The 16917-nt window shown below is 48.1% G+C and overlaps 1 protein-coding gene across 14 annotated transcripts in view; it reads right to left on the reverse strand.

The window, feature by feature from the left end:
- LOC140898211 (uncharacterized) overlaps positions 1-8836 on the reverse strand; it is a 39478-nt gene extending 30642 nt beyond the window's left edge. For 12 of the 14 annotated variants that reach the window (XR_012154920.1, XR_012154919.1, XR_012154921.1 and 9 more), the window contains exon 1: positions 7491-8836. Coding sequence is in view for 9 of the 14 variants with exons in the window: in XM_073311715.1 (XP_073167816.1) it covers positions 7491-7515 (25 nt within the window). In the remaining 5 variants the exon portion in view is untranslated. Of the gene's footprint in view, positions 1-6351; positions 6565-7490 lie in introns of all 14 variants that reach the window. The other 2 variants (XM_073311717.1, XM_073311716.1) reach the window with 2 other exon arrangements.
- Positions 8837-16917: the final 8081 nt, after the last annotated feature.

Raw genomic sequence — 16917 nt, forward strand, 5'->3', positions numbered from 1 at the left:
ATTTTCACAAAGGTTTTGGCATTTCGAAAACTGGAACGGAGTTCTGATAGCACGGATTCCTCTCCCCAAACAGCGATCAGATCCCGTACCTCCCGTTCGGTCCATGCTGGAGCTCTTTTGCGATTCTGGGACTCCATCATGGTCACCTGTGCTGATGAGCTCTGCATGGTCACCTGCAGCTTGCCACGCTGGCCAAACAGGAAATGAGATTCAAAAGTTTGCGGTTCTTTTCCTGTCTACCTGGCCAGTGCATCTGAGTTGAGAGTGCTGTCCAGAGCGGTCAGAATGGAGCACTCTGGGATAGCTCCCGGAGGCCAATACCATCGAATTGTGTCCACAGTACCCCAAATTCGAGCCGGGAACGTCGATTTAAGCGCTAATCCACTTGTCAGGGGTGGAGTAAGGAAATCGATTTTAAGAGCCCTTTAAGTCGAAATAAAGGGCTTCACTGTGTGGACGGGTGCAGGTTTAAATCGATTTAACGTTGCTAAATTCGACCTAAAGTCCTAGTGTAGACCAGGACTTAGGCTTGGCTGGTTATTACAGGCGATTTGTACAGCAATACAGCCAAATCACTGCCCCACTGACAGACCTAACCAAAAAGAAACAGCCAAATGCCATTCAGTGGACCAAAGAGTGTAAGAAGACCTTTAACCAGCTTAAAGCGACACTCATGTCTGACCCTGTACTAAGGGCCCCAGACTTTGACAAACCATTCCTGGTAACCACAGATGCGTCCGAGCGCGGTGTGGGAGCAGTTTTAATGCAGGAAGGACCGGATCAAGAATTCCACCCTGCAGTGTTTCTCAACAAGAAGCTGTCAGAGAGGAAAAGCAACTGGTCGGTCAGTGGGAAAAAATGTTACGTCATTGTCTACGCTCTGGAAAAGCTACGCCCATATGTTTGGAGACGGCGTTTCCACCTGCAAACCAACCATGCTGCGCTACAGTGGCTTCATACTGCCAAGGGAAATAACAACAAAAAAAACTTAATCAGTGGAGTTTAGCTCTCCAAGATTTTGATTTCGACATTCAACACATCTCAGGAGCTCCTAATAAAGTGGCTGATGCACTCTCCCGTGAAAGTTTCCCAGAATCAGCTGGTTAAAATAGTCCTTGAGATATGGAAAATATTGTTAGTCTTTATATACTTGGTAGTATATTTAGAGGTGCATGTGTCTTATTAACTCTGTTTTCTCCTCGAGCTCCAGGAAGAAATCCCAGCCAGCGTTTCACCCTATCTGTGATTTGGGGGGCATTATAAATACAAAGGGAAGGGTAAACACCTTTAAAATCCCTCCTGGCCAGAGGAAAAACCCTTTCACCTGTAAAGGGTTAAGAAGCTAGGATAACCTCGCTGGCACCTGACCAAAATGACCAATGAGGAGACAAGATACTTTGTTTCTCCCTCCCTGTAGCTTTTGAAAGTCTCTCTCTGTCTGGGTGATGCTTTTGCCAGGAACAGAGAAGGAATGGAGTCTTAGAACTTAGTAAGTAATCTAGCTCGATATGTGTTAGATTCTGTTTGTTTAAATGGCTAAGAAAATAAGCTGTGCTGAATGGAATAGATATTCCTGTTTTTGTGTCTTTTTGTAACAAGGTTTTGCCTCGAGGGAGTCTCTGTTTTGAATCTAATTACCCTGTAAGGTATTTACCATCCTGATTTTTACAGAGGTGATTGCTTTTTTTCATTGTTCTTGAGATCCAAGGGTTTGGGTCTGTGTTCACCTATGTAAATTGGTGAGGATTTTTATCAAGCCTTCCCCAGGAAAGGGGGTGTAGGGTTTGGGGAGGATTTTGGGGGGAAAGACGTTTCCAAGTGAGCTTTTTCCCCGTTATATATCTGTTAGACGCTTGGTGGTGGCAGCGATAAAGTCCAAGGGGTAAAGGTAAAATAGTTTGCACCTTGGGGAAGTTTTAACCGAAGCTGGTAGAAAATAAGCTTAGGGGGTTTTCATGCAGGTCCCCACATCTGTACCCTTGAGTTCAGAGTGGGGAAAGAACCTTGACAGGACTGTACAGCCACTGTAAATAAAAGAACACGGGTGAAGCACCTGCAAGAGGCACCTGTGACCCTTTCTTTTGCCAGCCCAAGCACAGGGACAAGGGGAAGGAAATTTGTGCCACCCTGTGACAGCTAAAAGGAATCATTAGAATCATAGAATCATAGAATATCAGGGTTGGAAGGGACCCCAGAAGGTCATCTAGTCCAACCCCCTGCTCAAAGCAGGACCAATTCCCAGTTAAATCATCCCAGCCAGGGCTTTGTCAAGCCTGACCTTAAAAACCTCTAAGGAAGGAGATTCTACCACCTCCCTAGGTAACGCATTCCAGTGTTTCACCACCCTCTTAGTGAAAAAGTTTTTCCTAATATCCAATCTAAACCTCCCCCACTGCAACTTGAGACCATTACTCCTCGTTCTGTCATCTGCTACCATTGAGAACAGTCTAGAGCCATCCTCTTTGGAACCCCCTTTCAGGTAGTTGAAAGCAGCTATCAAATCCCCCCTCATTCTTCTCTTCTGCAGGCTAAACAATCCCAGCTCCCTCAGCCTCTCCTCATAACTCATGTGTTCCTGTCCCCTAATCATTTTTGTTGCCCTCCGCTGGACTCTCTCCAATTTATCCACATCCTTCTTGAAGTGTGGGGCCCAAAACTGGACACAGTACTCCAGATGAGGCCTCACCAATGTCGAATAGAGGGGAATGATCACGTCCCTCGATCTGCTTGCTATGCCCCTACTTATACATCCCAAAATGCCATTGGCCTTCTTGGCAACAAGGGCACACTGCTGACTCATATCCAGCTTCTCGTCCACTGTCACCCCCAGGTCCTTTTCCGCAGAACTGCTGCCTAGCCATTCGGTCCCTAGTCTGTAGCTGTGCATTGGGTTCTTCTGTCCTAAGTGCAGGACCCTGCACTTATCCTTATTTAACCTCATCAGATTTCTTTTGGCCCAATCCTCCAATTTGTCTAGGTCCTTCTGTATCCTATCCCTCCCCTCCAGCGTATCTACCACTCCTCCCAGTTTAGTATCATCCGCAAATTTGCTGAGAGTGCAATCTACACCATCCTCCAGATCATTTATGAAGATATTGACATTATGGTCACTTTGTCTGACGTTAGAGGAAGGGAACCAAAAGAGCATTCTAAAGCACACGCTACCTATGAAATACAGAGCTACCCCCCGTCCAGGTCCCACTGGTGCCATGAGGCTAGATTGGCTCAAGGCTTCCTGCCCACAAGAGAGAATCCCACTTTGTTTTCTGAGTGTGGATTTTTCATACAAGTTCCTTAAAACCAGATGCTCCCGGGTAAGGACGTGAATGTTAAGTAGCCTCTTGTTGCATTCTGCAAGCAGCATAAGAGTTTTGCTCTGACAATTCTGTACAAGATCTCCCCTCCCTCCATTGTTCATAGACTTCAAGGCCGGAAGGGACCATTGTGATCATCTATGATACAGACCAGAGACCTGCCCCACAATAATTCCTGTTTCAACTTGAGTATATATTTTTAGCACAACATCCAACCTTGATTTAAAAGTAGTCAGTGATGGAGAATCCACCACGACCCTGAGTAAGTTGTTCCAATGGTTAATTCCCCTCACGGTTACAAACTTGCACCTTATTTGCAGGCTGAATTTGTCTAGCTTCAAATTCCAGGCACTGGATCATGTTAGACCTTTGTCTGATAAATTGAAGAGCCCTTAACTTATAAAAGATTTTTTTTCCCCATGAAGATACTTATAGACAGTGATCAAGTCATCCCTTCACCTTCTCTTTGCTAAGCTAAATCGATTGAGCTTTTGGAGCTCTCACTGTAAGGCAGGTTTTCCAATCCTTTAATCATTCTTAGGGTTCTCCTCTGAACCCTTTCCAATTTCTCAAAATCCTTCTAGAATTGTGGACACCAGAACTGGGCACAGAATTCCAGCAGTGGTCGCACCAGTGCCAAATAGAGAGGTAAAACAACCTCTCTACTCCGATGCACTATTCCTGTTTATACATCCAAGGATTACATTAGCTTGTTTGGCTACAGTGTCACAGTTGGGCCCAGATCTGCAATTGGATTCTTAGGCACCTAAGAAGTCACTGGAACAGTACTGGTATTCACAAAACCTGAGTTAGGTGCAGCTGCTCCCAGTACAATGAACGGGGAGAAACAGGCACCTTAGAATGGGATCCACAAAAGCCAGCACATTAGGCAGGGAGACATCTAAACTGGCCAGCATCAGATGCCAACAAGAGGGGTGCGTTTGAGGTCCTGCCCCTCCAATGCAGATAGGCCCCTGAAATGCAGGCTGCAGGGAGGCTTTTAGCTTGGCTTGCAATTCCCAGCTTGGAACTTGTCTCATGGAGTCAGGTGGCTCAGGCCCCCTAAGTTGTTTCTTGTGAGAAGGAGAGAGGTGCCTGCCCCACTCTGCATACAATAGCCAGAGGAGCAGACTGTGGAGGCAGGGCTTGCCCTATAACTTTTAGGCTAGACATGTGGTTAGAGCTCTAAGTGGAGATTTGGGAGACCCAGGTTCAAGTCCCCCTTCTCTCAAAGGGGAGAAAGGCTTTGAACAAGGTGAGTGCTCCAACCACTGGGCTACCGGATAGTCTAACAGGGGCCTTCCACAATCTCTCCTGCTGAAGCCATTCCACTGTGGATCAAATAATGAGAGAGTCACTGTGCCAGAGAATCTGTAGCCTGGTGGTTAGGGCACCCAGGAATGAGCCTCCGGGTGCAGTCCCCTGGCTCCAATGCCTACTGGTTCTCAGGGGCATACCTACTGGATCCGGTGCCACAGGCAAGCAAACATGTATCATCCCCTGGTTTGTGGTTCGCTCTGGGATTTAGTGGGGAGATAGGTGTCCAGGCAGCTGTGTGCATTGCCAGAAGCAGAAGCTGAGGTGTGGAGGGAACTTTTACCCTGAAAACAGGGGTTGAATGAGTTTAGGTGCCTGCGGGAACAGAGCAGGGTTTTTGTGGAGCCTATAACTGAGATTTAGGTGCCTACTTATCTTGTGGATCTGGGCTTGGAACTCATGTTCGTTCAGCTGATTATCCACCATGTGCCTTTCAGAATCACTGCTTCCCATGATTCATAGATATTAAAGGTCAGAAGGGACCATTATGATCATCTAGTCTGACCTCCTCCACAATGCAGGCCACCGAATCTCACCCACCCACTCCTGAAATAAACCTCTCACCTATGTCTGAGCTATTGAAGTCCTCAAATCATGGTTTAAAGAAGAGTCCCCTTCCCTGAAAGTACAGCCCATGGTATTTGTTCCTAGACAGGTGAAAGCAATGTACACAAGACACATTCTCTGAAAGTCATCAAGGGCTGGGCTCAAACTCACAATACACAGGTTCACTGGCCATAGCACGTCACCTTCAGCAACCCCGGCTGCTCTGCTCAGCCCCAGAGGCTGCTGCACTTTCAGGGACACTGATTTTGAGTACCTCACATGTCAAGTGCCCACAGTGAAACGGTTATGGATCTTAAGAGGTGCTAGAGCCAATGGAAACTGCGCCTACCTGAAGTGTCAAGCTGGGTTCCTAAAAAACGGATGCTATCAGTGAAGCCACTTTTTAAAAATGTGTGCCATTAAATGGTCAGCTAGGAAACATGAACACAAGCGTGACCAATTATTACAGGGTATTCTATTCTGGTGCACAGTTAGCAGCTAGGAAGACATTCATATGCATTTGTCAGCTCCTAGAAGGACCTTAGCTTAAATTTGGAAGCTAGAAGCATAAACACTTTAAAGCAATTCCTTTCACTGCTTTGGGAAAAAGTTACTGTTAACTCTATGAGGGTCATTTCAGAGCAGTTCCCAAGAAAGAGGCAAATGAAGTGCATAACAAAACCTGTCAGGTATCACAAAGTGGCACTGTTACACAGTCTCCAAACCCTTTTCCTAGGCATGTGAGCAAGTTTTGATTCTTGGGATGATATATTGTGCTTTGTTAGTTTTGGATTATGCCAGGTTTGGAGTAGAGGCAGCTTCGGGACAGGAGAAGCTGCGCGAGAAGCAGGAGAGATTGCCCTCTAAATTAAAAAACAATGAGGAGTACTTGTGGCACCTTAGAAACTAACAAATTTAGTTGTTTTTGCTGATACAGACTAACACGGCTACCCCTATGCAACTTGTCTCTAAATATAGTCTGCTCGAGACAGAGCTGCTGTCTGGGAACTAGTGTGGGGTTGAGATTCCTAGGAGAAGGGATTGCCCTGCATGCAGTTTGTCCTTCTCGTGTCAGAATTGGTGTACTGCAATTTACTCTTACAGTGTATACAGACTGATTTCAAACTTAAGAGTATGTTGGTATAGCTCAAGTTCAGTGGCCACAGCATGTTACCTTGAGTCACCCATGTGTGATGAAAACCAGCTGGCTGGAAACCCTCATGGATAATCACTGATTTCTCCCCAACTGTGAAGCCAACCTGCAAGACTTCAGACAACTGCTACTGCTTGACAGAGGGGTCAGGCTGGTGTCAGAAGGGGATACTGGTGTCAGAAAAGGTGGCATCCAGAATAGGCATCCAGGCTGTTAGTGCAACTCTCTGTTCTGCTGTGATAACAAAACCACCCATCAGAAGTGTATCTGAGTCCAGAGGGATAGAAATCCGGCTTGTACATGTAGCAGCATAATAATTAACAATATACACCCAGTGCTTAATCTGTAATGAAAGAGGTGCCGGGGCTCAAGCTGAGCAGCTGGAGAGTGGCGGATGCTGGCTGGGCGCCCAGCTCTGAAAGCAGCACTGTTGCCAGAAGCAGCACAGAAGTAAGAGTGGCACGGGACAGTATTGCCACTCTTCCTTTGTGCTGCTGGTGGCGGTGGCACTGCCTTCCGAGTTGGGCAACTGGAGAGCTGCAGCTGCTGGCCAGGAGCCCAGAGGTGTCAGGGCTATGAACTGCCAAGCCTCAAGGTGCCAGGGCTCAGCCCTGGCACAAATTAATCACTGCCTGCACAATTATAAAAGACAGAAGTGACGATATGACAAATCTGCTTCACTAAAGCTTTACCATAGGATTTTGGCCACGGGGAAGTTGTTGTCAGCATGCCAGATGACACAGTTATATTACAGGCTGTCAAACATGTGCACTTAAGATTGTAGGAAAAAACCCTGCAGTGTATAATACAAACATAGGAATTTCCAGACGGGATCAGACCCAGGTATGGACCTAGCCCAATATTCTGTCTCTCACAATGGCCAGCACCAGCTGCTTCAGAGGATGGTGTAGCAGATGTGGGAAAATATGCCCCCATATTAGGTCTTCTTCTGGTCTCTACTAGCCAGAAATTGGCTTCAGACCTGAAGTGTGATGTCCATGTAAATGTCCAATCCTTTTTTGAATCTTATTAAATTCTTGGCCTCAACAACTTCCTGAGACAATGAGTTCTGAGAAATAATATGTGACCATGTAATAAAACACAGTGTCCTAATGCTTAAGCAAAAGGGGGCAATTAAAGATGCACAAGGGGTCCCTTACCTGTGGCCTTTCCTGGCTTTCTCATGCTTGCCTGGAGTGATGGGGTGCCACCTAGGAGCTGTTGGCACGCTCAGTCCTGCAGCTCTCTCTTGCTCTCTTGCCGTCTTGCAATGATTACTCCCAGACCAGAATGCTCAGACCAACATTCCTCCTTTGTGGGGCTTATTTCACTAACTCAAAAGTACACACCTTTAACCCTTCCAATCCATCCATCTTCTGTGAGCCCGGATGCTAATTCAGCCAGGCATCCTCTCCTAAACTCACAAGTTCACAGCCTCCTCCTGGGCCTGTGTAATCATTCAGGTAAGCTAACTGGCCCAGATTTAGGTGCCTACGTTCCAGTTACAGGTGCCACTTTTATACGACCTTGCTCTCACTGCACATCTAAATTACTGCTGTAAAAGTTCCCTAGCTGCCTAAGTTCCTGTTCTGGTCAAGCACACTGCTGCCTCCTTCTAGGCATCCGGACACTATCTCCGGTCTGAGCCCTAGCACGATCCCTGAACCAGGCTAAGCCAGGCAGGTGAATGCCTAACTTCCCTGCAAGGCCTGATCTGGCAGGTGTGCTCAGAGCATGCCTGGCAGCCAGGGCCCGTCCCAAACCCAGAGAAGGTGCCGACAGTATAACTCAGAGCCCAGAAGTTAGCACTCAGCTGGGATGTGGGCCAAACAGGTTCAATTCCTCCCTCTGCATGAGGGGGGAGAGAAGAGGATCTGACCAGAGATCTGCATACACCCCCTTATTGCTCCTGCTGCCCCTTCCAGTCTCTTCCCCCTGCTGCTCCCTCTCCCCACCCCTCGGGCTGGGAGACTCGGTCCCTGGCCCGGCCCGGGCCGGTCGCTCCCCCGGCGCTGGCTCGGCTCCTGCAGGCGCTCGGGGGGCAGAGCCGGGGCGGGTCAGGGAGGGCGGCAGCGCTGGGACTCGCAGACCCCCGCCCCCCCGGGAGCAGAGCTGGGTCCCCCCCTCCAGCTGGACACAGAGGGCGGTAGGAAAGGGCTCTCCCCACACAGACCCCGCTGGGGCGGGGACAGGAGGATCAGCGGCTCCGGATGGAGCAACAGTGTCTGACCCAGGAAGTGCAGCCTCCCGCCCCGCCCGCAGCAACAGCCAGGCCTTCTACCGACCGCAGCCAAGGAGCTCCTGGGAGCAGAACGCGGCACGGGGGGATCCGGCCGGAACCCTTCTCTCCTGCCTGAGCCTCAGCGTGCACCGACCAGACAGAGCCCCAGAGAAACCTGCCCCCTGCTGCCAGCCAGGGCTCGGGGCCGCCCCCGGGGCCAGGCGCCCACCAGCCCAGACCCCTTTATCGTATCCCAGATCTCTTCTTTTCCTGTAAAATCCACCCCCAGGCAGAGAGCTCTGGCTCCTCCCCTGGGGCTGGGTACGTTGCTCCCCCACATGCCGCAGCTGGAGGAAGCAGCGCCCCCTCCTGGTTGGTGTGGTGAGGTCTCCCCCTTTTCCAGTCTGTTTTAAGCCCTGCAGCTGGGCCAGGCTCTCAGTCTCCTGTGGAATCTGAGGAGGAGGCAGAGGCTGTGCTGGGTCTCATGGCTGGGGGTGATGTCAGGCTAGCCCTTTGTGTGCCCAGCACTGTGCCAACCCTGAACACTCCTGACACTTGTCCCTGGGGCTTAGTGCAGCAGCATGCATGACCCAGGTCCCTGTTGGCCCTCCAGCTCTGCCTGGGTACTGGTCCCCATGCCACCCTTGCTCATGCCAGCACAGTCAGGAGAAAGGACCCATCCCGCTGCTCCCAGTGGGGTTCCCATGCACCCTGGTCTGGGTGGGGAGCAGGAGCCATCAGCCTGTTTCCAGCTGGCCTGTGTCAGGACAGGAAGTGAACATTTCTCTCCCCCAGTGACTTCTGGGGGCTCGGGGAGGACCGGCAGCTCCTTAGAAGGTATTCTGGGAAAAGGTCCTAGAAAAGTGCAGATTCAGTCATCCACAGAGGAATCAGTGACTCTGGGTCACAGCCTATGGACCTGACCGAAAGCCCATAGTAGGCAAAGGAAAAGACTCCCACAGACAAGGGGGACGAAATGGCAGAATGAATGGCAGTAGGGTACTGCCATTCACTACACAATTAGAGAGTTGGGAAAATGTGATTTCAACAATATTTGTGATGGTGGCAGCTCATGCTGGTTTCTTCCCAGCAGGGAAAGGTTACAGACCGTCTTTCTGCAGCAGCCTGAAACCCTCAAAGCTGGGCTGGCTCTCAGGGATAATTATCCCCTGAATGTGCAGGGGGCAGTAGCTCCCTCACCAGCCTGGGAAGCCCCAAAGCCTTGTCTCAAGCTGCCTCCCATACACTCAGGGCTAAGGTGAGGGGTGCACTCTGCCCGCTGGGCACACAATGGGTGGGGGTCAGGGCGCTGGAACAATTTGCATAAGTGGGGTTGCCCAGAGCCATTGAACCAAATTGTAAACCCTGTTTATGATGGAAACCACTTCAAGTCAGGGTGCAGCAGAACCCGTGCACCCCTAGTTCGTGCGGGGTGGAGGGGATGGAGTGGAGAGCCAAATGATGAAAGAATAACTGAGTTTTCAGTTCAGTGGCCTAACAAAATAATAATAATCATAATAATTAATAAAAAATAGTGTTTTGAACAAAAACTGATTTCCCACGCCCCTCAGTTTTTCTCCTTGAAAGAACATTGTTTATGTCCAGTGCCATTTTGAAATGAAATGCCAAAGTGGTTAATTTAAAAAATGTGGAAAAGAATTTTGGGGGCAAAACTACTCATTGAATTTGCTTGGATTGAGCAGATAATTTTGGTGGCCTGAAAAATGCATTTTTCTGTGAATTTATTATTCCTCAGAGAAAATTTGGCCCGGCTGTTTTGTAGTAGTCACACAAATGGGACATCAGTGTTTTTACCGCCATGTCACCTGACTGCTTACAGCACAACTAGATGTTACGGTGGTGGTAGAGTTAGTTGCCTGATTCCTGTCCATCCTAGTGCTCCAGTTGTGGCTACTAATGGTGGAGCTGCTCCTGTGTGGGTACACTGGTGGGAGATTTCCAGAAGAAAACATCTACTCTAGACAAAGCCAAAGAAGCTGGGTTTAAAATCCTGGAACAGTCTTTGTGACATGTTCTCAGCCAATATGTAACAAACCCTGATATGGTCTGTTCTCTCCCTCCTGAGCAGGATTCCAATGCCCAGACTTGATCTGACATCCCAGCTGGACAGAGGGGAAGCACCCTGGCTCCAAGAAAAGGGAGCTCCTGAGTGGCATCTGCACAGGTGAGGAAGTGCTTAAACCAACTCAAAAGGCTTTCAGGCCTTGCTCTTAGTTCTGCCTCAGCTCAGGTCATTCAGAATTATTACCAGTACATGTTGTAGTCTCATGGCAGATGTCACTCGTGGCTTCCCATCCATCCTACCTGATATCTGGCCACTAACCCTTCCTCATGAGATTCATAGATTCTAAGGCTGGAAGGGACCACTGTGATCATTTAGTCTGACCCCCTGTATAATACTGGCCAGAGAACTTCCCCAATCTAATTCCGAGAGCAGATCTTTTAGACAAACATCCAATCCTGATTTAAAAGTTGTCAGGGATGGGGAATCCTCCATGACCCTTGGTAAATTGTTCCAATGGTTAATTACTCTCACTGTTAAAAAAAATTCTGCCTTATTTCCAGCCTGAATTTGTTTATCTTCAACTTCCAGGCTGTTGAAGCATGGTTTTCCCCGATATCCTCTTTTCTGTAGAACTCAGTTCCTGATTTTCAGTTTTACCAACAGAGATTTTAGTTTGGTTTTTATCCTTGTGAAAAACCCTTCGCCATTCACCTCTCTCAGGTTCCCATGCCCACCAGCACTGGGAGTGGCTCCTGTCTAGATCCTCTATCCCTGCAGGTTACGGGATGGTGAGGGAAAACGGGGAAGAGACTCCTCTGCAGGCAGGTCCAGAGCAAGCGGCACCACAAGGGAGGGGATCTGAAGGGAGTGTTTCCAAGAGTCCTGAGCAGGAAAAAGCCTGTGACCATCAGAGTGAGCCAGTCATGGAGAATGGAAACCTCTAAGGAAGAGAGGGAATAAATCCACTCACAGGACAACCAAGACACCTGAAGAAATTGACCAGCCGTGACACTTCAGTGGAAAGAGATCAAACGTGGTGAATGCAGGAAAAGCTTCCTTTGGAGATCCAGGCTGATCACCCATCAGTGACTGCACACAGGGGAGAAACCCTACAAGTGTGATTGCGGGAAAAGCTTCAATGAGAGCTCAGCCCTTAGTGTGCACCAGAGGATCCACATTGGAGAAAAGCCTTTTATATGCCCTGACTGTGGGAAAAATTTCACTCAGAGCTCAAACCTCATTCAGCACCAGAGGATCCACACAGAAGAGAAACCCTACAAGTGTCGTGACTGTGAAAAAAGCTTCAACGACAACAGGCACCTCATTAGACACCAGGCAGCTCATGTTTCTGGAGAAAAGCTATACAAGTGCCCTGACTGCAGGAAAAGCTTCAGCCAGAGCTCAGACCTCATCAGACACCAGAGAACCCTCTCAGGAGAGACTCCCTATAAATACCCTGTGTGGAAAAATCTTCAGTCAGAGCTCGAACCTCAGCACCCACCAGAGAATCCATACAGGAGAGAAACCCTACACATGCCACAACTTCAGGAAAAGCTTCGGCCAGAGCTCAGCCCTGACTAGACATCAAAGGATCCACCTGAGTTAGCCCTCCACCTTCGGGGCCCTGCCCCATCCAAATCAGTGACGAAATTCATGGTGTGAGGGTTGGTTGGGAGCAGGAGGGGAAGCCTCTGGTCACTGGGAAACAGAGGATACTGGTGCTATTGTTATTTGCAATGCCTCCTTGTCCTTTTGGCTGTGTCATAAATATAAAGGGAAGGCAAACCACTTTTAAATCCCTCCTGGCCAGAGGAAAAAACCCTTTCACCTGTAAAAGGCTAAGAAGCTAAAGATAACCTTGCTGGCACCTGACCAAAATGACCAATGAGGAGACAAGATACTTTCAAAGCTGGAGGGGGGGTGGGGAAAACAAAGGGTTCTCTCTCTCTGTCTGTGTGTTGTTTTTGCCCAGACCAGAGCAGGAATGCAGGTTAGAACTCCTGTAAAGGGCTAATAAGCAATCTAGTTAGATATGCATTAGATTCTGTTTTGTTTAAATGGCTGATAAAATAAGTTGTGCTGAATGGAATGGATATTCCTGTTTTTGTGTCTTTTTGTAACTTAAAGTTTTGCCTCGAGGGATTCTCTATGTTTTGAATCTGGTTACCCTGTAAGGTATTTACCATCCTGATTTTACAGAGGTGATTCTCTTACTTTTTCTTCAATTAAAATTCTTCTTTTAAGAACCTGATTGCTTTTTCATTGTTCTTAAGATCCAAGGGTTTGGGTCTGTGTTCACCTGTGCAAATTGGTGAGGATTTTTATCAAGCTTTCCGTAGGAAAGGGGGTGTAGGGTTTGGGAGGATTTTGGGGGGAAAGACGTTTCCAAGCGGGCTCTTTCCCTGTTATATATTTGTTAGACGCTTGGTGGTGACAGCAATAAAGTCCAAGGGCAAAAGGTAAAATAGTTTGTACCCTGGAGATGTTTTAACCTAAGCTGGTAAAAATAAGCATAGGGGGTATTTTATGCAGGTCCCCACATCTCTACCCTGGAGTTCAGAATGGGGAAGGAACCTTGACATGGTGGCAGAGTAGTGGGATTAACTTGAAATCCTTTTGAGATCAATTTGAGATTTTTTGAACCAGAAGCACAGATTTTTTAAAAGGAAATATTCTTTTTTTCCTTTGGGCTACTGGAAAGCAGGTTTTAAGCTGAAGGCAGTTAGAGGTATTTTTTGTCTCTGCTTGGGGGCCAGAGCAGAGACAAAAGGGAATTGTCTTTTGTGAGCTGGAGTTTTCTCTACCTAAAGGCAGGCTAGTTAACCTCCTGCAGGGAAATTCACAAGTCTTCACAGACCTGAAGTTGTTTTTTATCTAAGAGCAACTAGAGGGGTTTTCTGTCTATTTGCCTGGAGACAAAGGTGTTAGGTTTTTTTTAAGGATTTTTCTGTAGGGTGTCAGTCACTATCAGAGAACATAGGTATCCGGTTACAGCACAACCTATATATATATAGTTTTTTAACAAGCCAAGTTTTTTTTTGTTTGTTTGTTTTATTTCTAACTCTCAGGTGTAAAGTTAGTTAAAAGCAGAGAGGCAAACATGACAGAGCCCAAGGCAGAAACAGCCAAAGAGGCTGCCCACAGGAGAGTACTGGAGGCAGCGGAAAAAGAAATGGAGGAGAGGGAAAAAGAGAGGAAGCATGAACTGGAGTTGGAGAAGGTAAGGGCTGAGCGGAATCTACTGGATAACCCTAACAATCCTTCCCTAACAGTCCACAAATGGGAGCAACTATGTCCACAGTATGATGAATCCAGTGATATTGCTGAATATTTTCTCACCCTTGAAAGACTGTGCACTCTCCATAAAATTTCTGAAGCTCACAAGATGACTACATTGGTCACAAAATTAACTGGAAGAGCTCTGGACATATTCAAAAAGATGCTTATTGATGAGGCTTCTGACTATAATAAGTTCAAGGATTTGGTTTTAAAGCAATTTCAAATTACATCTGAAATGTACAGAGTAAAATTTCGAACCCTTAAGATAGGGCCTGGACTAAGTAATGTGGCTTATCTAAACCAGATGAAGGATCTGTTAGATAAATGGGTCCAAGGAAGGGGTGTCACTAGCTTTGATGGAATGTGTGATTTGATAGCTCAGGAGCAATTCCTGAATATGTCCAAGGAGGAAATAAAACAGTGTTTATGGGATAAGGAAATGGACTCAGCAGAAAGTTTTGCTTCTTATGCTCATCGATACGAGCAGTCCCAAACTGCCAGAGAGGCGGGGCAAGCCGGAACAAAACGGGTGGAGAGAGGAACAACCCAGGTCACAGTTGGAGCGGATACCAGAAGGAACACCCTCAGACCACACCTTACTACAAGGGGCAGCCCAAGGCCCCAACTACACACCAAGGAATACTCCAGACACCTTATCGTCCTGCCACACTGTTCTCCAGCAACCACCTCGCACCAGTGACCCGTCATCTGGACGATGTTTTAAATGTAATGAGCCAGGGCATGTGAAGGCCAACTGCCCCAAGAACCCCAACAGATTACAGTTCATTGCACTGGAATCACACCAGAGGTCCTCAGGCCCAGATACCTCCCAGATACCTTCAGAGCAGAGGGAAACTGTGAGTGTGGGCGGAAAGAAGGTCACCGCGTGGAGGGACACCGGAGCACAAGTGTCATCTATCCATGCTTCCTTAGTGGACCCCAATTTAATCGACCCGGAAATCCAAGTGACCATTCAACCCCTCAAGTCCAACTCTTTCAATTTGCCAACAGCCAAGTTGCCTGTCCAGTACAAGGGCTGGTCAGGAACGTGGACTTTTGCAGTCTATGATGATTATCCCATCCCCATGCTCTTGGGGGAAGACTTGGCCAATCATGTGAAGCTAGCCAAGAGGATGGGAATGGTCATCCACAGCAAGGATAAGCAAGCCGTCCCGCCTAGCTCTATTCCGGAAACTTCTACCAGGACCCGGTCAGAGGTGATGGACCCAGACCCCATGCCAACATCTGCAACGGCAGTGGTGGATCCAGTCCCAGAGACCCAGACAGAGCCAGTCCCAGAACCGGCAGCAGCCAATAACCCTACACAAGAGGCTCAGCCAGAGCCTGAACCCCAACATAGTGCACCAGCAGAGAGTGGTTCACAGTCAACGGAAACAGTCCCATCCCTTACATAGCTTCCAGAGGGACCAAGCATAGGTTCACAATCCAATGAGGAACTGATTTCTCTCCAACATCAAGGGAACAGTTCCAGACCGAACAGGAAGCAGATGAAAGCCTCCAGAGAGCTTGGACGGCGGCACGGAGCAACCCACCGCCTCTCAGCTCTTCTAATCAATCTAGGTTTGTTGTAGAAAGAGGACTTTTATACAAGGAAACTCTTTCTGGTGGACACCAGGAAGACTGGCATCCTCAGACAGTTGGTAGTTCCAACTAAGTACTGGGTAAAGCTTGGCCCACGATCATCCTAGTGGCCATGCTGGGGTGAACAGGACCAAAGACCATTTGGGGAGGTCATTCCACTGGGAGGGAATGGGCAAGGATGTTTCTACCTATGTCCAGTCTTGTGAGGTATGCCAAAGAGTGGGAAAACCCCAAAACCAGCTCAAAGCCCCTCTCCAGCCACTCCACATCACTGAAGTTCCATTTCAGCGAGTAGCTGTGGATATTCTGGCTCCTTTTCGAAAAAGACACCTAGAGGAAAGCAGTACATACTGACTTCCATGGATTTTGCCACCCATTGGCTGAAAGCAGTAGCTCTAAGCAACACCAGGGCTAAAAGTGTGTGCCAGGCCCTCTGACATCCTCCCAGATGCAAGAACTTATTTCCTGGCAGGAACTATGGAAAGCCTTTGGGAAGCTCATGGGGTAAATCACTTGGTTGCCACCCCTTACCATCATCAAACAAATGGCCTGGTGGAGAAATTTAATAGGACTTTGGGGGCCATGATACATAAATTTGTAAATGAGTGCTCCAATGACTGGGACCTAGTGTTGCAGCAGTTGCTCTTTGCCTACAGTGCTGTACCACATCCCAGTTTAGGGTTTTCACCATTTGAACTTGTATATGGCCACGAGGTTAAGGGGCCATTACAGTTGGTGAAGCAGCAATGGGAGGGATTTACACCTTCTCCAGGAACTAACATTCCGGACTTTGTAACCAACCTACAAAACACCCTCCGAACCTCCTTAGCCCTTGCTAAAGAAAACCTACAGGATGCTCAAAAAGAGCAAAAAGTTTGGTATGATAAACATGCCAGAGAGCTTTCCTTCAAAGTAGGAGACCAGGTCATGGTCTTAAAGGTGCTCCAGGCCCATAAAATGGAAGCGTCGTGGGAAAGGCCATTCACGGTCCAGGAGCGCCTGGGAGCTGTTAATTATCTCATAACTTTCCCCACCTCCAACCGAAAGCCTAAGGTATACCATATTAATTCTCTAAAGCCCTTTTATTCCAGAGAATTAAAGGTTTGTCAGTTTACAGCCCAGGGAGGAGGTGACACTGAGTGGCCTGAAGGTGTCTACTACGAAGGGAAAAGTGCTGGTGGCGTGGACGAGGTGAACCTCTCCATGACTCTTGGGCGTATGCAGCGACAGCAGATCAAGGAGCTGTGCACTAGCTATGCGCCAACATTCTCAGCCACCCCAGGACTGACTGAATGGGCATACTACTCCATGGGCACAGGTAATGCTCACTCAATTAAAGTCCAACCTTACTGGGTGTCTCCTCAAGCTATAGAACAGGAGATCCAAGATATGCCTCAGATGGGTGTAATCCACCCCTCTGGCAGTGCATGGGCATCTCCAGTGGTTCTAGTTCCCAAAC

This window comes from Lepidochelys kempii, chromosome 14 (genome assembly GCF_965140265.1).
Source record: "Lepidochelys kempii isolate rLepKem1 chromosome 14, rLepKem1.hap2, whole genome shotgun sequence".
NCBI lineage: Eukaryota > Metazoa > Chordata > Testudines > Cheloniidae > Lepidochelys > Lepidochelys kempii.